This window comes from Pelophylax lessonae (genome assembly GCF_965119305.1).
Source record: "Pelophylax lessonae genome assembly, chromosome: 2".
Classification (NCBI taxonomy): domain Eukaryota; kingdom Metazoa; phylum Chordata; class Amphibia; order Anura; family Ranidae; genus Pelophylax; species Pelophylax lessonae.
This window is the reverse complement of record NC_138769.1, coordinates 323,449,922-323,473,282: the sequence shown is the minus strand read 5'-3', so window position 1 is coordinate 323,473,282 and position 23,361 is coordinate 323,449,922. Positions and strand designations below refer to the sequence as shown.

Genomic DNA, 23,361 nt, shown 5'->3' with positions numbered 1-23,361 from the left:
GCAAGCTGCTTGCTTTGGGGGTACTCAACAGAAGGGAGGGGCCAGGAGCACAGAAGAGGGACACAAGAAAAGGAGGATTCGGGCCACTCTGTGCAAAACCAACTGCACAGAGCAGGTAAGTATAACATGTTTGTTATTTTAAAAAAAAGAAGAGACTTTGCAATCACTTAAAGCACTGAGTCGACTCTAGTACCTTCCCGCACACTGTAGGTGGCTCCACCTCTCTCACTTGTAGGGGGATTATCCATTAGGGGTGTAGATATCCGCACTGCATCCTGGGCACCTGCATCTCCCTTGTCCCCATCCTGCACTCAGTGGGGTTCCCATCTGGAACTCAGTGGGAACCTCTCAGGAGATCAGATCTGTTGGGAGACAAGGTGTCACTTGTAAACACAGAAGCCGCACTCCAGTGTTTACAAGTGATAGTGGTGAGCAGGGAGCAGAGGGCCCGATCCAAAGGGGGTGGAACTGAGTTCCACCAAGTTCTAGCTAAAAAAAAAAGCCCTGCTTTTAGATATCTCATGTTTACCATAAAAGGCACTGATTTAGGAAACCATGTCAATGTTTACAGTTTAACTACTTGACCTCCGAAAGATTCAGCATCCCCCCCCCCCCCCCCCCCCCGTCCTTCATGACAAGGCTTTTTTTTTTTTTTTTTTTTGCGATATGGCACTGCGTTAGTTTAACTGACAATTGCAAGGTCATGCAACGCTGTTCCCAAATAAAATGTAGGTCATTTTTTTCCCACTAATAGATTAGCCAATCCAGGCCTGAATCAAGCACTAACTGACACTTTTGAAACTTTGCGGGAACCAGTGACACTAATACAGTCATCAGTGCTAAAAATATACACTGTCACTGTACTAATGACACTGGCTGGGAAGAGGGTGTACATCAAAGGGTTAACTGTGTGCATAGTCAGTGTTTGTGTTTACTATGTGTGCTGCTTTTACTAGGGGAAGAGATGAATTTGAGTCCCTGCTTTGTGGGAACACAGAATCTATCCCTTCCCCCATGTCAGAACATGACTATGCCTTGTTTTTCACAGGCAGAGCTCCATTCTGAGTCTCTGCCCCACGATCGGCGGGTGTCGGCAGACATTAAGTGCCCGGCACCCGCAGATTGGCTTCTGCTGTAAAAAAACAACAGCAAAAGTGGTGTTCCCCCATGCACGCGGAAGTGCGGAATCACATATATATATATATATATATATATATACGTGATTCTGTGCACAGCTGCTGCCCTGTAGCAGAAAAAGGTGCTATAGGGCTGTCAGCAAGTGGTTAACATAACATATCTGCGCACAAAAAGAAGACCATGTGGCCATAGACCAGTAGAGGGGAATATATTTGCCTGTCCTTGAATGAGTTGTATAAACATTGGGAGCTTACTAACTAGTCAATTCGCACCAATATTTTGTCACAAAGATATCACCTCAATCACACAGGGCATAATGTACTGTATGCCCGTGCAGGGCTGTGTTTACCAGTATGGGAATTTACAGGTTTTCCGTGCACGCCCATGCAGGCATTCCTATTTATGTGAATATCGGCTGCACAGACACGGTCGTTGTGTCCCAATCTGACATCTGTGTGGGTGTGGTTGCAACTGGGCGTGCGTCCCCGAATGCAGATATTGTGAGTTCAGGTACATGCACTCAACTCCACCCACACAGATGTCATATTAGGACACCAATTGACATGAATGGGGCTGCCTGCATGGGGATGCACACACCTGTGCATCCGTGTGCGGGTAAACACAGCTCTGCAGAGACCTCTCAAGTTTTATGTCATCCATAGTTTTGTTTGAAAGATTTCCTCTTGCATACTTCTCTGGTATGAATGGTTTTTACCAGATAGGAAGTGATGGAATATCTCCAACAGGAAAGGACCACTATAAAACCCTAACAGGGATTTGAGACGTACCCTACTTTAATAAAGGAAAGTGTTTTTATTTTTTGTCTGTTTTGCTGTTGAAGATTTCCAGACCACTGAAACCGTTACCACATTCACAGTAATCATTCTAGCGGAGCCCCAGATAGCAGTAAAAATCCAACACTTTTTAATCTTCCCCACTATATCCAAAATGGAAAACCTTTTGGTTAGACACTTTAATCATTTCATCTTGCTCCATTGAAGAGGAAAAGATTAAGCTGGCGCAGGAGATTTCCCAAAAAGTTGTGAGACGGACACAGGCCCTTTCTCCTCTATGGGGTTATCCTATCCGATCCACCAGACAGATGGAAAATAGGACAACCATCCGTCTGGATTTTGCGGGCAGGATCGGATCAGATAGGGGAGACTGGAGGGTCCGATCAGGTCCACCTGAAAAACTTACAGGCACATCGGATTGGAAATTCCATAAAAAAGGACCCTTATCAAGCCCTGGTTCACATTGATGCTACTGTGAAATCATGCTACTTCACTTGAAGTAGCACAATTTCAAAGTAGCAGACCAGTGTGATTTCAGGTGCTACTTGAAAGACATTTCTGCAGCTTTATGATCAGATGTCTATTGAAGTCGCACCTGAAATTGGCAAAAGTAGTGAAGGAACTACTTTTGCAAATTGGTGCAGCGTGGCACCGTTTGGAACAGTGCTATCGCTGGCAATAGGCTGCAACTTGTCATGTGATTTGACCTGTCAAATCGCATGGCAAATCGCTCCAATGTGAATGAGGGCTGAAATTGAAGAGTGCGAAATCTGGTACAGCTCTGCATAGAAACCAATCAGCTTCCAGGTTTTTTGTCAAAGCTTCATTGAACAAGCGGAGGTTAGCCTAAGCTGATTGCCTACCATGCACAGCTGCACCAGATTTCGTAATCTCCAGTTTTAGTAAAGCAACCACACTGTGATTGCCCCAGGGAAGTCAGAAAAAAAAGCCAATAATTGTTTGTGATTCTAGAGTAGGTGCATCATGTCTAATTATCAGGCTACTTATAGCCACCCAAGACAATCAAGTATTGTCAGATGTCAATATTACCTTGTATTTCAGACATGACAAATCACAGCTACAAATACACTCCCTGTAACATTTTCCAGTATATTGATTACTACAAGGGAAAACTGTTTCTTATTTTTTTACATGCAATAAATAGACACACACACACACAAAACAAAAAAAAAAAAAAACAGTTTTTCAAAGCAACCCATACTACAAAAAAATCATCAATGCTATTACTTTGATTGGGTCTAAAACCCATCTTTCAACATTCAGTCAAGAGATGCTAGAAGTTTAAATAACTTTCCTCTAGTTGCCAATACATTAGCAAATGTTATGCGTCTAACTGATTTTTCAAAAGATGCTGATTAGGTTTATTGTTAACATCCTGGTGAATAAATAGTTAACCACATCCCATGACCGCTGAGTTTTGGCTACGTGACAGATATGATTTATTTTGTTCGCCAAGCCAACAACCAGTTCCACAACCCACTGTCAGCTGCTGCGTCACCGCCCATTCTTAATATTGATCTTGTACATTCATCACACTCAAAGGATAAGTCCAGCCTAAAACTAAAATCCCTGCATCTATAGACATCCACGATCTAACACGCGAACCTTTCTAGCCCTGTAAAGAAAAAATCAGTATACTTACCTTTTTTTAAGCCAATCCGGTCTCCAGTGGCGGAAGCTCTGCAGAGGACATAGCCGACAATGGCTGTGAAATGAATGGGAATTGACGTCACCCATAGACTTACTATAGGGCTTCCATTGTCAGATGTGTCCTCTGTACCCCACCTCCACAGCGAAGCCGCATCTGACTGCGTTTAAGAATGGGCAAGTGCATTCTCAATTTTTAGCCTTTGAAAAAAATAAAGTACAGTAAAACCTTGGATTGCGTGCATAATTCCTTCTGGAAACATGCTTGTAATCCAAAGCACTCTTATATCAAAGCGAATTTCCCCATAAGAAATAATGGAAACTCAGATGTTTCATTCCACAATCATTTATTCAAAAGTCCTTCAGTTTATAGTCCATATAAAAAGATTATAGCAATGTGATAGGTTGTGTAACCATAAACTGTCCATGCACAAATGGTGCCTCCACAAGGGTATTAGATGCAAAATCCAGCAGGAGCTGCAGAGTATAAAAGAGGAGAAGAGAGGCGCCTCTAAGTGTACCAATATGGTTACATTTAATGAAGGTACAATATTTAGCAACTCACATGGTTGATGATTAAAAGAGGCACACCTAAAGGCCCGTACACACGTACCGATCGTCGGCATACAAACGTCGGTGGACGAAGGATCTGCCGATTGTACGCGTGTTAGTATGGTGCCTCCGACAGATGTCTGCGCACAATCCGCGGACAAAAGTCTTTCGTGCAAACATGAAAATATTTGTATGCCGACACCAGAACGGACGATTGTTCGCCTGTCAGTACACAATTCGGCCGACAGACCGCAGATTTGCAAGACTGGGCATGCTCAGAAAATAGAAAACACAGGGAAAGTTAACCATTACATGACATCACTTCTGCAGTCGGCGGACAAAATTCTTGTGCTGTCCTTGTGCTGTCTTTGCACTTTTCAGCAGACACCGACATCCCGGGGAGAAAAGAGGAACATTTGTAAGCCGACCATCGGTACGTGTGTACGGGGCTTAAGAATGCAGGCATATGGGGTAAAGTTGTCCACATAGACTATCCTCCGCATCGCCGGCTTTTACTGCTGTCTTTCTGCAGTCATGACCGGGAAGACTACCTTGCAGTAGAGCGATCTGAAAGTGAGGCTTGAAGCGCCCGCAGAGCACAGCATGGAAGGGAGGACATCGATGGCAGTGAGGAGGACGGTCTATGTGGACAGCTTTACCCCTGATGCCTGCATACTTAGATGTGCCTCTTTTAATCATTAACCATGTGAGTTGCTAAATGTTGTACCTTCATTAAATGTAACCATATTGATACACTTAGGGCTCTTTCACACGGGCGATCCGATCAGATCCGCCTGTCAGTTTTTTAGGCGGATCTGATCGGATCCTCCATGCAGCTCTACGGGGCAGCGGATGTCAGCGGAGGCACTTCCGCTGACACCCGCTGACACCTGTATCCGATCCTGTCTGTGAAATCTGGAGGGATGGAAACCCTATTTTTCCATCCGTTCAGGTATCGGATTGGATCGGATGAGAGCGGACAGGCGGTCCACTCTCATCCGATCCCCCATAGAGAGCAGCGGGGGCTGTGACACCTCCCTCTCCGCACTGCAAGCGGAGACAGAGCTGTCATCCGCCGGCTCAGCGGGGATCGCGGGTCGATCCCCGCTGAGCAGCACGGATCCGCCTACGGAAGCGGACCGTGTGAAAGAGCCCTTAGGCTCCATTCACATATTGGCGTCCCCGGATCACAGGCATAATCGCCGCGATTCTGCCCGTGATCCCGAATCATTGCAAATCATGGGAATTGTATGATTCCTGTGACTTGCAATTGCTCCCCAAACGAGGTAAAATTTTGCCGTGACTGTCACCCGACGAATCGTGGTAAAATTGCGCAAACAGAATCGCGAGACACCTTTCATCCAAAATAAGTTTTTGTACTTTTGTTGGGTGACAGGCGTCCCGTGATTCTGTTTGCGCGATTTTACAGTGTTTCCTCAGGTGACAATCGTAGAAAAATCGTGCCGCGTTCGGGGTGCCATTGCAAGTCACGGGAATCGCACGAGTGTACCGCGATTGGCAATGATTCCGGGACGCCAATATGGGAATGAAGCCTTAGAGGCACCTCTCTCCTCTTTACTAGTGATGTCGCGAACCTAAAATTCGCGGTTCGCGAACGGCGAACGCGAACATCGGCAAATGTTCGCGAACCGGCGAACCGGGCGAACCGCCATAGACTTCAATAGGCAGGCGAATTTTAAAACACACAGGGACTCTTTCTGGCCACAATAGTGATGGAAAAGTTGTTTCAAGGGGACTAACACCTGGACTGTGGCATGCCGGAGAGGGATCACGCAAAAAAAAGTTCTTAAAAATTATAATTTTTTGATAGAGAGCCAATTATTGGAAAAATTAAAAAAAAATAAAAATAAAAAATTTCTTTGGATTTAGCATCTGGGGGGTCTAAAAAGTGTACCTGTGAAGTTTCAGCTCTGTAGCATGTCCAGAACCCCTAAAAAACAGCATTTTTCTTATATTTTCAGGAATATGGCTTCTCTGCGGCTGGCTTTTACTCTTGCAGGCATTTAGCGGGCATTTTTTTAGGCAGGCATGTCATTTTTTGTATTTAGTGTCTGGGGGGTCTAAAAAGTGTACCTGTCAATTTTCAGCTCTGTAGCATGTCCAGAACCCCTAAAAAACAGCATTTTTCTTATATTTTCAGGAATATGGCTTCTCTGCGGCTGGCTTTTTCTCTTGCAGGCATTTAGCGGGCATTTTTTTAGGCAGGCATGTCATTTTTTGTATTTAGTGTCTGGGGGGTCACAAAAGTGTACCTGTCAATTTTCAGCTCTGTAGCATGTCCAGAACCCCTAAAAAACAGCATTTTTCTTATATTTTCAGGAATATGGCTTCTCTGCGGCTGGCTTTTTCTCTTGCAGGCATTTAGCGGGCATTTTTTTAGGCAGGCATGTCATTTTTTGTATTTAGTGTCTGGGGGGTCTAAAAAGTGTACCTGTCAAGTTTCAGCTCTGTAGCATGTCCAGAACCCCTAAAAAACAGCATTTTTCTTATATTTTCAGGAATACGGCTTCTCTGCGGCTGTCTTTTTCTCTTGCAGGCATTTATCGGGCATTTTTTTAGGCAGGCATGTCATTTTTTGTATTTAGTGTCTGGGGGGTCTAAAAAGTGTACCTGTCAAGTTTCAGCTCTGTAGCATGTCCAGAACCCCTAAAAAACAGCATTTTTCTTATATTTTCAGGAATACGGCTTCTCTGCGGCTGTCTTTTTCTCTTGCAGGCATTTATCGGGCATTTTTTTAGGCAGGCATGTCATTTTTTGTATTTAGTGTCTGGGGGGTCTAAAAAGTGTACCTGTCAAGTTTCAGCTCTGTAGCATGTCCAGAACCCCTAAAAAACAGCATTTTTCTTATATTTTCAGGAATACGGCTTCTCTGCGGCTGTCTTTTTCTCTTGCAGGCATTTATCGGGCATTTTTTTAGGCAGGCATGTCATTTTTTGTATTTAGTGTCTGGGGGGTCTAAAAAGTGTACCTGTCAAGTTTCAGCTCTGTAGCATGTCCAGAACCCCTAAAAAAAAGCATTTTTCTTATATTTTCAGGAATACGGCTTCTCTGCGGCTGGCTTTTTCTCTTGCAGGCATATATATCAGTGGTGGGTGGGCAGTGGCACAGTACACTCTCTGTGGACCTGGCAGCAGTCACTGGCACCCAGGCAACTGCAATTTAAAAAATATATATATATTTTTTTTACTTTGCAAGCTGCTGTGCCACTTTATATATCAGTGGTGGGTGGGCAGTGGCACAGTACACTCTCTGTGGACCTGACAGCAGTCACTGGCACCCAGGCAACTGCAATTTAAAAAATATATATATATTTTTTTTACTTTGCAAGCTGCTGTGCCACTTTATATATCAGTGGTGGGTGGGCAGTGGCACAGTACACTCTCTGTGGACCTGACAGCAGTCACTGGCACCCAGGCAACTGCAATTTAAAAAAATATATATTTTTTTTTACTTTGCAAGCTGCTGTGCCACCTTATATATCAGTGGTGGGTGGGCAGTGGCACAGTACACTCTCTGTGGACCTGACAGCAGTCACTGGCACCCAGGCAACTGCAATTTAAAAAATATATATATTTTTTTTTACTTTGCAAGCTGCTGTGCCACCTTATATATCAGTGGTGGGTGGGCAGTGGCACAGTACACTCTCTGTGGACCTGACAGCAGTCACTGGCACCCAGGCAACTGCAATTTAAAAAAATATATATATTTTTTTTACTTTGCAAGCTGCTGTGCCACCTTATATATCAGTGGTGGGTGGGCACACAGTGGCACTGCAGTGGGCACAGTACACTCTGTGGACCTGACAGTCACTGGCAGCCCAGGCAACTGCAATAATAAAAAATATTTTTTTTTTCAATTTATTGCAACAAGATGCTGTGCCAACGTATATATATCAGTGGTGGGCAGTGCACTGCAGTGGGTACAGTGCACTCTGTGGACCTGACACAGCACTCACTGCAATTATGACAGAGGAAAAAAAAATATTTTTTAAAATGCCAGGTACTGTGCCTGTGCCACCCGAAATGAGTGTCGTGTGCACACAGTACAGTCTGTGGTAGGTCTGTGGCCTCTCACACACAGCGGGCAGGCAACTGCAGTGTACAATAGATATATATATATATATATATATAAAGAAAAAAATCTATTACCTTACCAGCCCTTAAAAGGGCTTTTGGGGACACTATATATATATATATATATATGTATATAAATAAATAAAAAAATCCTCAATTACCAGCCCTTAAAAGGGCTTTTGGGGACACTAGATAGATATAGATATATATATATATATGAAGAAACAACTCAATTACCAGCCCTTAAAAGGGCTTTTGGGGACGCTAGGTATATATATATATATATATATATATAAAAAAAAAAAAAAACACAAATACCAGCCCTTAGAAGGGCTTTTTGGGGTGCTGATATTACAGCAGTAGTGGACCAAGAACACTGCAAGACCAGGAACACTGACTAACTGTCCCTAGCTTAACAGCAGCAGCAGCAGCAGCAGCAGCAGCTCTCCCTACTCTCACTACACACACTGCTTCAGAATGATCTAAGATGGATGCTGCCCTTGCTTATTTATAGGAGGTGGGAGGGTGTGGGAGGGAGGTATGCTGATTGGCTGGAAATGTGTCTGCTGACTGTAAAGTTCAGGGTCAAAGTTTGCCTCAATGATGTCTTATAGGGGGCGGACCGAACATCGCATATGTTCGCCGGCAGCGGCGAACGCGAACATGCTAAGTTCGCCGGGAACTGTTCGCCGGCGAACAGTTCTATACATCTCTACTCTTTACTGACAATTGTGAGGTCGTGCGACACTGTACCCAAATAAAATGTATGTCCCCCCCCCCCCCATAAATAGAGCTTTCTTTTGGTGGTATTTGATCACCTCTGCGGTTTTTATTTTTTGCGCTTTAAACAAGAAAAGACCGACAATTTAAAAAAAAAAACAAAAAAAAAGCAATATGTTTAACATTCTGCTATAAAACATACCCAATAAAAAAATGTTAAAAATCAAATTTATTCATCAATTTCTGCCACATGTTTTTTGTAAAAAAAAATCCCAATAAACATATATTGTATGGTTTGCGCAAAAGTTATAGCGTCTACAAACTCAGGGATACATTTATGGCATTTTTATTTATTTATTTTTTACTAGTACTGGCAGCCATCAGCAATTTTTAGCAGGACTGTGACATAGCGGCAGACAAATCGGACATCTAACTGACACTTTTTGGGGACCAGTGACATTATTACAGTGATCAGTGCTATAAAAAAATACACAGTCACTGTACTAATGACACTGGCAGGGAAGGGGTTACATAGTTATTCAGGTTGAAAAAAGACACAAGTCCATCTGGCCCAACCAATAAAAAACAAAAAAACAGTGAAGAAAACACAAACATAAAATCCCATATACACAATCCTATACCCGCAGTTGATCCAGAGGAAGGCGAAAAACCCCAGCAAAGCATTATCCAATTTTCTATAGCAGGGGAAAAAATCCTTCCTAAACCCCCGAGAGGCAATCAGATATTCCCTGGATCAACTTTACCTATAAATGTTAGCATCCAGTTATATTATGTACACCTAGGAAAGAATCCAGGCCTTTTTTAAAGCAATCTAGTGAGCTAGCCAGAACCACCTCTGGAGGGAGTCTATTCTACATTTTCACAGCTCTTACTGTGAAGAAACCTTTCCATTAACATCAGGGGCGATCAAAGGGTTAAGTGTGCTCCTAGGGAGTGCTTTCTAACTGTGGGGGGTGCTTTGACTGGAGGAACACAGAGATTTGTGTTCCTGCTTAGCTTGTTTATGATTTATCGTAAAACAATCACGGCAAAACCGCACTGCAATTTTAGATGCCATTCAAACGAATGGCATGTCAAATGTGCTCTGTGTGATTTGTAATTTACACCTGGGAGTTTTGAAATTGCAGGTAGAATCGCAGTGATTGAAAATGCCCAGGTGTGAATGTAGCCTAAGCCCCCGTTCACAACGGGGCTATTTGACATTGCATGCCAAATCGCAGCCTATTGCCGGCAATTCCGAATCAGAGTCTAGTAGAAATCCCAGGTATGATAAAGTTTGAAACACGAAATTATAAATTATAATATAATAATAATACATTTTATTCAATAATATAATCAAACCAAAAACACTGAAATGTGTACAAATAAGGTGTGCGATTTTACTAGTCACTGTAATAATGGTTTAGTAAACATCTCGGGTATGAAAGCTTTTGCAACATGGGACTGCACAAAGTCTGACAACGCAATCGGGACAATAGAATCTGGTTTCCTTTCCTATTTTCTTCTCTTCGAGCAACAAACCACGCACATCCTTGTAGGTGCCGACTTTTTCTCAGTTGGTGGGATGTAGTCCATAAAGTGACGACCAGTCAGTCGTTCCGGGTTGACAACGCCAACAGCACAATGTCCAGATCTATTCCCAGCCATTGATGGTGTTTGGTGATTCAGAAAGATATGTTCGACAACTTTCCAAATGAAGTCCGAATTAATCACAGGCTTGCCACTCTTTTTTTTTTTAGCAGAATGTAGGCATTCCACAAGCATTGCTCAAGAAGATGTCTGAAGATCTTCATATAGCATTTCTTTTGCTGCTTTCTCATAGCTAGGTAGAATGTCATTGCTTGGTCGACTCTGTTGACACCTCCCATGGTGTTGTTGTAGTCTATCACTACTTGTGGCTTCATGACTTCTTTCGCACCTTTCGTGCGTATCATAACAGTGGAGGTGTTATGACTGTACTCATTAGGCACACATCTTTCTTGTCCCGCCATCGCAGTGCGATCATTTTGCCTTTTTGCCAGGCAATCATTTCTCCTGTCTTGAGCTTCTTTTTGCCAAACATTGACGCAGGGGCGTACCTAGAGCATTTGGCACCCGGGGCGGATCCTATATTTGGCAACCCCCCCCCCAGGCGACGAACTGCCCATTGACGTGTCACGTGTAAAATGTATGGAGACCCCCTTTTACATTACACAGCCCCCGTTCCCCTGGACCCCTTTACATTACACACTACACAGCCCCCTTACCCCTGGACAACTTTAAATTACACAGCCCCCATACCCCTGGACACCTTTACATTACACAGCCCCCATACCCCTGGACACCTTTACATTACACAGCCCCCATACCCCTGGACACCTTTACATTACACAGCCCCCGTACCCCTGGACCCCTTTACATTACACAGCCCCCTTACCCCTGGACACCTTTACATTACACAGCCCCCTTACCCCTGGACACCTTTACATTACACAGCCCCCGTACCCCTGGACCCCTTTACATTACACAGCCCCCGTACCCCTGGACACCTTTACATTACACAGCCCCCGTACCCCTGGACCCCTTTACATTACACAGCCCCCGTACCCCTGGACACCTTTACATTACACAGCCCCCGTACCCCTGGACACCTTTACATTACACAGCCCCCGTACCCCTGGACCCCTTTACATTACACAGCCCCCGTAGCCCTGGACACCTTTACATTACAAAGCCCCCGTACCCCTGGACCCCTTTACATTACACAGACCCCGTACCCCTGGACACCTTTACATTACACAGCCCCCGTACCCCTGGACCCCTTTACATTACACAGCCCCCGTACCCCTGGACCCCTTTACATTACACAGCCCCCGTACCCCTGGACACCTTTACATTACACAGCCCCCTTACCCCTGGACCCCTTTACATTACACCCCTTACCCCTGGACCCCTTTACATTACACAGCCCCCATACCCCTGGACCCCTTTACATTACACAGCTCCCACCCCCCATGGAACCCTTTACATTACACAGCCCCCCAATAGAACCCATTACATTACACAGCCCCATCCCCCATACAACCCTTTACATTACACAGCCCCCCAATATAACCCCTTTACATTACACAGCCCCCAATATAACCCCTTTACATTACACAGCCCCCCAATATAATCCCTTTACATTACACAGCCCCCCAATATAACCCCTTTACAATACAAAGCCCCCCCCTCCAAAGAACCCCTTTACAATACAACCGCCCCCCCCCCTACCTTTTTAGGAGGAGAGCGGAGGAGGAGGAACTGTTTAAAGCAGAGGATGTGAGAGAGACTCACTGTCACTCCCGAGCCCTGAATACACAGCGATCGGCGCCTCGGCGGGAACTGCAGAAGTTACTGTGCTGGTTAAGGAGCAGGTGATTGGTTGATAGGCGGTTGGAAATTCTGTAGAATCATTTGATATACTTCCCAAATTTTCTTTAGTTTTGGTACAGGATGAGAAGTTTCATCAAATTCTTCATTGTTTTCAAAGTGGAGATATTTCATTATGAGGGAGAACTCTGTACATGACCGTGCCAAAGAATGGAGTGGCAAGTAATGTATTGGTTGTCCAATACCACTTCTGCAGGGGTTTCCCCACTACTCCCTGAAGAATAATTAGGCCAAGAAATTTCCAAATGTCATCTTTGGTCACTGGTTCCCACTTTCTGCATCTTGCAAACTTCTGATGCAGAGTAGCCAATTGTTGGTCTTTGTACCGGTTTATCTCGGGAACTATTTTTTCAATAACCTCATTGGTCAGAAATAATTGTAGGTATGCCCAGGGGTTATCATGGTTAACGTCACCTTTCATACCAGGTGCTCCAGTAAATGGTAATCTTGGGGGCGCTGCCTGATCCGTACCGCAGTCAGTATAGCGCCAAGTTCTCACATCGCTGAGCTCAGTCGCAGAATCATTGCGGTCGTCACTTTCAGTACCTGATGACGAATTTTCCCACGAATCACTATCGCTCAGTTCTTCAAATAATTCCGATTCACGGTCGCTGTTTTCCAGTTTGTCTAAAAGCGCTTTTGAGCTAAAAGAACGCTTTTTGGACGCAATGGACGTTATCAATTTTCCAGGCACAAAGAACCGCAAAAGTAAAGGCAGGGCACTGGAAAAGCCACAAGGTGAAAAGCTGTGGTGAAATGGCATGATACAAAGTTGTATCAAGTCATTTGTGTTATTTATTTTTTTAATTTCCCGCTGGTTCCACTCCCCTGAGTTGCGGTGCTCGCAGGGAAGGGAACCGGAAGACAGGTGCCGGCATCGGCCGGATCATACAGCGGGAGGACAGCGGGAGGATGGCTGAAGGACGGCGGCAGAGGATGGCGGGGGGGATCGTAACGGAAGGTAAGTGTGATTGGGGGTTAATCCCGAGTGTGGCTCGGGGTTGCCGCTTTTGGCACTGTATAATAAGCCACACTCGGGAATACTGCCAGGGAGGTTAAAAGACACGTGACTCAAAAATTGCACCAAAAAACGCATTGCGGGTACCATGTTTTTGCTGCGTTTTCCATTGCTTTTAATGGGATGGTGCGTTTTTGGTGCAGTTTTTTTTAACTCCCCAAACATGCTCCAAAAATTGTGCAAACAGGATTTTTTTTCACCACAATGGAAGAGCACCGCCCCAGTGTGAACACAATTAGTAAGATATGTCAGTCCGAGCATCAGTTTAAACTAAAGGCATGGCAGCCTAAGTTTTTTAGGCAAAGATTCCCATGCAGGGGATTTTTCAGCTTCAGCAAAAACACAATCACTGAAACTACTTAGTCACCTTGCTTTCTGGTCAGCAGCACCACTGCTCTATTTGGTTTCAGACCACAGGCTCTTCAGGCTCACTCAGCCTTGGACCCTCTCCCGGTCTCCCAGACTCTCAGAGCTGTCCTGAATTTCCCAGTCCCAGTCCTTGGGCATGGGGGCACTGATGGGCAACAATGAGGTTTCACCTAATAAGGAGACACTGATGGGCACTAAAAGATGGCACTGATATGCTGCACTGGTCAGCTGAACTGATGATGAGTGCCATGTTTATAAGTATATGTAACTGGAAAGCTGGTTATCAGCTTTCCTTTCCTCAGACATTGACAGTGCGAAGGAATGGATATGCTAATAAATGACATTTGTTTACATGTGATCAGCTGTGATTGGAAAAGCTGATCATGGGCGGCACAGTGGTGTAGTGGTTGGCACTTTCTCCTAGCAAAAGGGTTGCTGATTCAAATCCCAACCATGACACTACCTGCCTGGAGTTTGCTTGTTGTGCCTTCGTAGGTTTCCTCTGGGTCCTCCGGTTTCCTCCCACACTCCAAAGACATGCTGGTAGGTTAATTGGTTCCAGTCTAAATTGGCCCCAGTATGTGTATGTATGAATGTGAGTTAGAGACCTTAGATTGTAAGCTCCTTGAGGGCAGGGACTGATGTGAATATGTGAATATATGCATAAATTGATGGCGCTGTATACGTACTTGAAATAAATAAAAAAATAAATCACATGATAAAGAACCTATGTCATTGGCTCTTTATCATGATCAGTGTTGAGCTGTGTACGAAGGGAGTGAGCACATGCGGCGTTATGTGAAGGACATCGTATAATATCAAGTCAGGTAGTTAAAACCCCCAACTGAGGAGCGTCTAGGAAAGAAGTGAGAGTGTCAGGTAGAACATCCAACTTTTGTTGAGAGCGATGTATGCAAACGTTCCCGGACAACCTGGTTATCCCACAGGTCAGCCTGTCTACCCCCCTGGGCAGCCTGTCTATCCTCCAGGACATATACCCCATCCTGGTCATCAGCCTGGCTACCCTCCACACACTGGACCTTACCCACCAGGAATGCCAGGGTACCCAGTAAACCCCATGATGCCTGGATACCCCATGGATAAGAAAATGAGGAAAAAAATGAAGAAGGCAAACAAACATGCATATAAGCATGGACATGGAAGGAGATCTTCATCATCTTCCTCCAGCAGTGACTAGAAAAAAGGAACCTTGCTTGCTGAAGTAGCCCAGGGCTAATCCCCTAAGAAGTAGCATGTACAGTTTATGCATTGTAGCTGAATAGCTTACAATACATACCTTACTTGTTGTCATCACAGATAAATGTAATAATTCCTGCAGAGTTCTAAGGCATTTACACTGCAAGAATAGCACTATGCATTCCTGATTTCTGTATATTACTGTGATGTAAACATAAAATTGCCTAACCTGTTTCTAATAATAAAGTTTTAATTTTCTCAAAAAAAAAAAAAAAAAACCCACCTGACCCTCAATCTGCTATTGGCTGGTCGGGAAGGTGTTAAAGCGAAACATTTTTCTTGCTTTTTTTTTTTTTTTTTTGTCAGCAAGGTAAAAACGCATCAGTGTGAAAGAGCCCTTAATGTGAATCATGTGTCATTTCTACCTTAATTTCCCAAACTCACACCATGTCAGGGCCTTGCACTGTCACACATAGTCCTACCCATGTAAAACATTCTCTGCAAATGCATTTTAAATGTTGAAATGGGATGCACATACAACGCCAGTGTAAAAATCTTCCTTTTTTACCATCTGTCTGTTCTATTTTTACATTCAGACACATATTCAAGATTATGCAGGATAGAAGCTGCAATTGCTGTTTTCTCCTGTGTATTTTGGATAATAAAAATTGTCTAAAAATTGTATCTAATAATCTTCCTATAAAGGATTTGATATGAATGATTTTAGCATCTACAAGCACATGGCTGCTAGGTCTGGGTACTAAATGTAAAATATTCTTCATGGCCTCCTCATATTGAAGATATGTATGAATGGATGTAGCATCCTTCTAGTTAGGTGGCTGCTAGGTAAATTTAGTTTTGACTTTTGCTGTATTCTCAAGAGCAGTGATTGTTTGGTTTGGTCTACTTAGAGCTTCACAGATTGAGAGTTTGATTACTTCCTCCTGCCTCTAGGAGAAGTTTCTAGAGCTTAGGGCGGAAGGATTCAAATGCTCAGTCTGAAAATTCAGCAGAGCCTAGCCAATCCCTGGGGAGAGGTGCCTAAATGAAGCTAGGTTGCTGTATAATAGTATGGAACCCTGAGGAGATTCTGGGGATTGATCAGTGAGTTGAGAGGATAGGGAGACTGCTTACCCCCTAGAGCAGGGATCCTCAAACTACGGCCCTCCAGCTGCTGTGGAACACATCCCATGAGGCATTGTAAAACTCTGACATTCACAAACATGACTAGACATGATGGGAATTGTAGTTCCTGAACAACTGGAGCGCCATAGTTTAAAGACCCCTTCCCTAGAGCCTTTGGCCTGGACATTGAGCTGCGAATAACAGAACTTACAGACTTAATCTGCCTTAGGATTTGTGAGTAGAGCTTATTTCTGTGCTACAAGTTGATGCATGCTAGCTGTTCATCTATAGACTGTCTTAATCTACTACTTCCTATGCTTCTGCTGCAGAGAAAAAAGTGTCCTCAGCAGACTTTACTTAACTTTTTATCCCGCACTCTTCTATACCCTCCTGTTAAAAAATATTTAATGCAGTATACCTTTAAAAATACATCCCCTAGACTGTTCAATGAGCAATTGAGGGAATGGACTGTTGCTATGTGCCCGGCTTCCTTTGCACTGTTTTGGGAAAGAACCGGTTACACTCAGCAGCTCCTACAGGGATAGTGCTACATATGGGGGCTCGGTCCATGCTTTCCCTTAAGTGCATGCGGCCCTTGCCAGCAGCAACTGATGAGGGGGGGTTAAGATTTGGGGTATTCAGTGGACTGTCTGGTGTATGTATTCCCAAAAGAGGATTTCTGCAGTAATTTTCTACAGTAAAAGTGTCTGTCTTGCAGAAAGAATAGCTGCCAGCTGGGCTACAACTCCAGAGCAAGCATGTTCTATGAAGACTCAGCCACCCTATAAAGTTGCTACCAGATGAGGGGCATAGATAAGGGGGGTCAGGGGGGTCCAAACCCCCCCCCCCCCCAGAGCATCAGTCAATTTCACAGCAGCTAGGCTAGTGTAGCCTTTCAACTGCTGGAGCTGGACCACCTCTCTCATCCATGAGGCTGACAGGCAGGGCCCAGCTGGGACCCTGGATACCAGATGAAAAAACATTTTTTCCCGATGTACCTGCATTGTAAAACAATATGTCGGTACTCAGGACGTCCCAAATTATGTCAGGAGGGAGGGCATTTCTCATGAATTCCAGCTACCTATTGGCTGGGAAGGCAGCAGGGGGTGGTGCTGCTGTCTCCGCAGGCAATGGGTACACAAAGTGCATTGTCCTTCCCTTCAAATTCATCCCGTGGGCTCCCTGTCTTGGTGTGGGAAGAAGCAACTCTGATGTGGGGAGACCAATGAACAGAAGCTGCAGAACTTAATGCAATGAAAGATAAGCCCGAAGCAAAAAAAAAAAAAAAAAATTAGGCGCAGGGCTGGCATGACTAGGTACTTTCTGCTCTCCACACACATAAATCTGCACTGAACAAGTACTGCAGCCTTCAGTCTCAGATGTGGGCATTACACACTAGGAGTCTACACACTGACTGTCTGCCTGACACCCTTTCCATCCCAGCCTACTTCAAACTGTTCTGCATCCTGATACATTCTTTGCAGTCCTTTAGGATTACTTTTTTTTTCTTCCAGCCAGCAGGCTAGTATAGTACTAGAGTGAGACACAGGCTGCAGTGTTTGCTATATACTGTTACTACTTTTGACAGGAGTAGTAATTGTATACAGTGCAAACACTGTCTGCAGCCATGAATGATACAACCACAGCACCTGTGGTCATTATTATCATGCTGATGACCACACTGTACAACCTATAAACAGTACAGTCACATGCAGTACAGTGTGATCATCAGCATGATAATGATGATCATAGGTGCTGTGGACGGTTGTATCATTCATGGCTGCAGACAGTATTGCATTGTATATTTTTACTCAGGGCTTTTTCAGCTGAAGCGTAGCACACCCTGGACCCTGCATTCTGTTCGTAGCACACCCTGGACCCCGCACTCTGTGCGTAGCACACCCTGGACCATTAACTCTGTGCGTAGCACACCATGGACCCCGCACTCTGTGTGTAGCAAACCCTGGACCCTGCACTTTGTGCGTAGCACACCCTGGACCCGCACCCTGAATTTTGCACTCTGCATGTAGTACATCCTGAACTCTGTACTTAGCTTACTCCTGAACTCTTCACACTGTAAGTAGCGCACTTCTGAACTCTGCACTCCTTACGTAATTTATTCCTGAACTCTGCGCATTGTACGTAGCACACTCCTGAATTCTGCATTCCTTATGTAACTCATTCCTGAACCCTGCACTCTGTACGTAACACACAGTCAGGGCCGCTGTTAGAAATTATGGGGCCCCGTACACCCTTACTGATGGGGCCCACCTAACCCCGCCTACACGCCACCCCCCTGGGGTATAGTGAAACATTGGCACTGACTTTATCCTCCTATGCCCTGAAAATAAAAAAAAAAGAGTCCCACCTCTTGGGCCCCCTTGTTGACCTGATGGGGGCCCCCGGCAAATGTAATTTAAGTCCTGGTAAGCAAGAGTGGGGGAGTGGTCTAAAAAAATCCATTTATTAATTTAGGCAGAAATGGATGAAGTTGCCCTGGGCCCCCCTGTTTAGCTGATGAGGCTTGAGCCCAGTACAACAGGACCAGTTGTACTGCCTTATCAGCAGCCCTGCACACAGTAACCCTGCAAAAAACACAATTCAAAAAAATACTCCGCAATTGTAAGAGTGTGTGTATACATACACGTGTGTTTGAGCTTTGGGGGTGGACATCTGCACTCCAGTAACCACCCCTAATATACAAAAAGTTTAATCACAGTGAAAGTAGGGGAAAAAAAACTGCTGACACGTTTCATTCTGAACTAACGCTTACTCATTACTCATTATGGATGCATTATGATTCTAAGCGTTAGTTCAGCATGAAACGTATCAGCAGTTTTTTCCCCTACTTTCACTGTGATTGTTGTATTTTTAAGAACTGTTTTTTTACATACAGTATAACTAAAGGCAAAACTATTAGATTAGATTAGATTAGATTGCTTGTCAGTTTTTTTTTTTTTGCTGCCTGTGCCTCCCTTAGGGAGATTCACCCTCTCTGTTTGTTCTGTTTTCTATTATAATTATTATAACTATTATAATTGAAAGTGAAAGTAGAAAAAAATCAAACATTTTGGGTAGTCCTCAGAACAGTAATCAAGGGGAAATCTTCCAATGAAAACACTAGTTCTGGTGACCTGGGATCCCCAAGGAAGGGAAATCTCCACAATAGGATGCAGATGGTAGGGAAAAAAAGTGAGTGATAACCCTTCCTTGCTCTATCCAAGAAGAAAATACATGACCAATGTAGAATAGATGTCCCCCAACCCTTAGGCTGCTTAACGCCAAAGACTCCACCCCCATTCCCCAAACCTTTCCCCTTACCTAAATAACTGAGACCACACCGTGTTTGGAGTTAATTGGCCACAGCAGCCATCTTATTAACCCTTTTTACCTTAAAATTAACATAAGGAGAAAAAACATTCCTTAAAACATAAAACAAATCAGTCATTAAGCCTGTTGGTCTTTGAGGCACCCCGAAATAATTCCAAATCCTGCACTGCGGGACCTGTGCCCTGATAGGCCTCCAGCCGCGTCACCGGCTCGGAGACAAACCACTCCCCGCAGTGCCACCATTTTGAATTCCATTTAAACTGACATTAAATGGAATGCACCATAGGGACCCATACCAACGATGAGTCCCAACCATACCCTTAACCTAAACTGTTCACCTCCCCCGCCAGCAAAGACCAACAAAACGCCACCAGCACCCAAGGGTGACACCTTACCCTTGCGTGCCCCTCCAAACCCTCAAGGCTCGCTGGATCCCATCCTGCAATCCCAGAGCCCACAAATCTATACCCACCGCATTGAGGTGCACTCCGTCACCCCGCAGATACCGCCATGTGTCCACTTCTAAATCCAAGTGGCGGACCACCAACCCACCATTCCGACAAACAAAGCGCCCCACTTCCTTGTTCAACTTGATCCGAGCCTTATTAAGCCGCGCCACCGACCTGGCCATGCGCCATGACGTGCGGGCCACCATATCTGACCAAACTATAAGCAGCGCCGGAAAAGCCGTGCGCAGCCTTAGGAAATCCAACTTGATGTCCCTGATCAAGGCCCGCGCGGACCTGGCCCCCAAATCGTTGCCCCCGGCATGCAGCACCAGAACATCCGGCTGCCTGTCCAACCGGGCGAAACGATGAACTTCCGGGAGGACCCTGCCCCAAGTGAGCCCCGGCACCCCCATCCACCTGACACAAGCCTCCTGCCGAGAGAAACCAAGCTGTCCACCATTAGGACGCACATCAGCTCTCCGGGCCCCCCAGAAAACATACGAGTGTCCCAAAATCCAAACGAGGCAGGGGTCCAAACCTATAAGAAAAAGGGGAACAAAAACACCAACCAATAATCAGACAACCAGCCGGACCCCCCACCCCCCAGCGATACAAACCAACACCCTCACAAACATCACACCAACAGCTGCGGACGTACGTACAACAAGAACCTCCTGGACTCCCAGCGTGTTTCACTGCATCCTCGTTCAACCCCCAGCGCGCAGCCTCCGTGGCTGCCCCGATCCGAAAGAAATGAGACGCAAACTTACTGGCATCCAAACCCAAAGAGCGCACACATTTTCTGAACACCGAGATGAATTGAAAACGAGATAACGACGACCCGTCCGCGTGCATCAAAAATGAACCGGGCCGCGGAGGGCGGATTGCCCCATAAGCCTGAACAGCACCCACCGGGCACAGCGGTGAAGACGGCACCGCGAACAGCCGGACACGGACCCCCCTGCCACTCTGGTCCGTTTTTGACCTGCGAAGGAGGATAGTAACCCCCTCCCGACCGGAAGAAACATCCTGAACCAATAAGCCCCCCGGCACCGTCCGGGAGGAGCTGACCAACTCCCCAACCCGGAAACCCCCGAAAAAAGCGAGAGAAAAGGCCACCTTAAATAACGCCACTTCGTAACTCGAGGCACAGTGCACCCCCAATTGCACGCACACATCCTGCAACAGAGCGAAGGACACCGGGCGCCTAGAGTCCCTCTGCCGATGCGCCCTGGAATAGCCTTTCAACGCCTGCCGTACTAAAAAATCCTTCGTGAAGTCCTGACAACCCAAAAATTTAAACAGAAAGGCCAAGCCGGACAACTTGCGCGCCACAGCGGAAGCCGACGAGCCCCTCTCAAAATGATCAGAGACAAAAGAAAGTAACACCCACCTGACCTCCGGACCCCGAGGATCCACTGCCGCCACCCGCAACACCTCCAGCCACTCTAACCATACCTTGCAATATGCCGACCACGTGGACTCGCTCACCGACTCCCTGATCCATCCAGCGAGGACCCCAAGGCAATCCCCCACAGCCACTCCGGACACGGGACTCCACGTTGCTCCGCTGCCGGTGCCAACTCCCGGAATCTGTCCCACTGAAAACGAGACAGCGCGTCAGCAATATCATTATGAACCCCCGGAATGTGCACAGCATACAGGAAAACATTCAACTGTAGACACCGCAAAACCAAATACCTGAGGAGGCGCACCACCGGCTGAGAAGAAGCCGACGCGCGGTTGATAACCTGGACCACCCCGAGATTGTCGCAATGGAGACGAACCTTCAAATTCCGGAACTCCGCCCCCCAAATCTCCAGAGCCACCACCACTGGGAACAGCTCCAGCAGAACCAAGTTGCTGACTAACCCCGCCCCCCGCCACTCCACCGGCCAAGGGGCGGCGCTCCACGCCCCTCAGTGAAAAGCCCCGTACCCAGCCGAACCAGCTGCATCAGTAAACAGCTCCAAATCAAAGTTGCTAACCGGCCCGGCCAACCACAAGGATCTACCATTGTACGTGGCCAAAAAAAAAAAAACGTGCCACAGACGCAAGTCATCCCTGTGTTCTCGGTTGAGCCTGACAAAGTGAGTGGGCAATTTAACCCCCGAAGTCGCCGCCGACAGCCGTCGGCAGAAAACCCGGCCCATGGGCATAATGCGGCATGCAAAATTCAATTTACCCAGCAACGACTGCAAGCTACGCAACCGAATTTTGCGCAAGCCCAGTACCCCTTCAATTTCAGCTCTCAAAGCCCTCAACTTATCCTCCGGCAGGCGACACTCCATGGCAACCGAATCCACGACAATGCCTAGGAAGCTGAGCACCGTGGTCGGGCCCTCCGTCTTGTCCGGGGCCAAAGGAATGCCGAAACTCCCCGCCACATGCTGCAAAGTGGCGAGCAGAATCGCACACCGAGTGGAAGAGGGCGGGCCCACACAAAGAAAGTCGTCCAAATAGTGGATCACCGAATTCACTCCGGAAACATCCCTGACCACCCACTCCACAAAGGAACTGACGGTCGCAAACAACGCGCAAGATATGGAGCTTCCCATAGGAAGACAGCGATCCACATAATACGCCCCCTGCCACCAGCAGCCCAGCAACCGAAAACTATCCGGGTGAACCGGGAGCAACCGGAACGCCGCCTCTATGTCAGACTTAGCCATCAAGGCCCCTCGCCCATAATGTCGCACCCAGGCCACCGCGGCGTCAAAGGAAATGTAAGACACCGCACAAGCCTCCGGGTCAATGGCGTCATTTACGGACCCACCCTTTGGGAAGGAGAGGTGGTGAATGAGGCGGAACTTATTGGGTTTCTTCTTTGGAACCACCCCCAACGGCGAAACCACCAAGTCCCATAACGGCACCTCTGAGAACGGGCCCGCCACGCGACCGAGAGCCACTTCCTTGTTCAACTTATCCGACACCACCAAAGGGTGGAGCAAGGCCGAACGCAAATTCCTCGCCACCGGAGGCACCGAGGCCAACGAGCAAGGGATACGAAAACCCACCGCAAAACCCTCCCCCAGAAGTCGGGCAGCCGCCCTATCGGCAGCCGCCCTATCGGGGTACCTATCTAGAAAAGGCCGCAGCCTTTCCACCCTCACCGGCATCGTCCCCTTTGTGCGAAGGCTCTCCGGAACGCCCCTTTCCGGACTTAAAACAGCGAGACAAGGAATGGGAACCTCCGCAACCGGAGCATTCATGTTTGAAGCGACAGGTGCCGCCGAACTTACAGGAACCCTCATTAAATTGCCAGCAGAAACCCCTTTTCTTCGCGGCCGGCTGTCCCGGGGTCGCAGAACCACCGGCCCCCCCCTGGAAAAAACTGATATGGAGCCCTCGCAGAAGACATGAGCCGCATCCACAGGCTGATGTCCTTGTGGTCCCACCGCAAGGACGGCCTAACCGCCTTCCGCTGTCGGAACTGCTCGTCGTACCGCAGCCAGGCCGACCCCCCATACACCCGA

General features: G+C 46.4%; 1 protein-coding gene and 1 pseudogene across 2 annotated transcripts in view; both read right to left on the bottom strand.

Annotated features, from left to right (window-relative positions):
* Positions 1-21,063, bottom strand: part of LOC309548099 (uncharacterized protein) — a gene marked incomplete at both ends in the record, with an annotated part of 32,864 nt that extends 11,801 nt beyond the window's left edge. Inside the window, 2 exons of the mRNA XM_082248063.1 lie at positions 19,852-20,423; positions 21,060-21,063. Of these exons, the coding sequence (XP_082104189.1) occupies positions 19,852-20,423; positions 21,060-21,063 (576 nt within the window). The remainder of the gene's footprint in view (positions 1-19,851; positions 20,424-21,059) is intronic.
* Positions 21,064-21,372: 309 nt separating this feature from the next.
* On the bottom strand, positions 21,373-22,557 carry LOC309548098 (annotated as a pseudogene). The gene is made up of 2 exons: positions 22,391-22,557; positions 21,373-21,895 (listed from the first exon to the last, which is right to left on the bottom strand). The product of its transcript is annotated as an uncharacterized misc_RNA (transcript).
* Between the last annotated feature and the right edge of the window lie 804 nt (positions 22,558-23,361).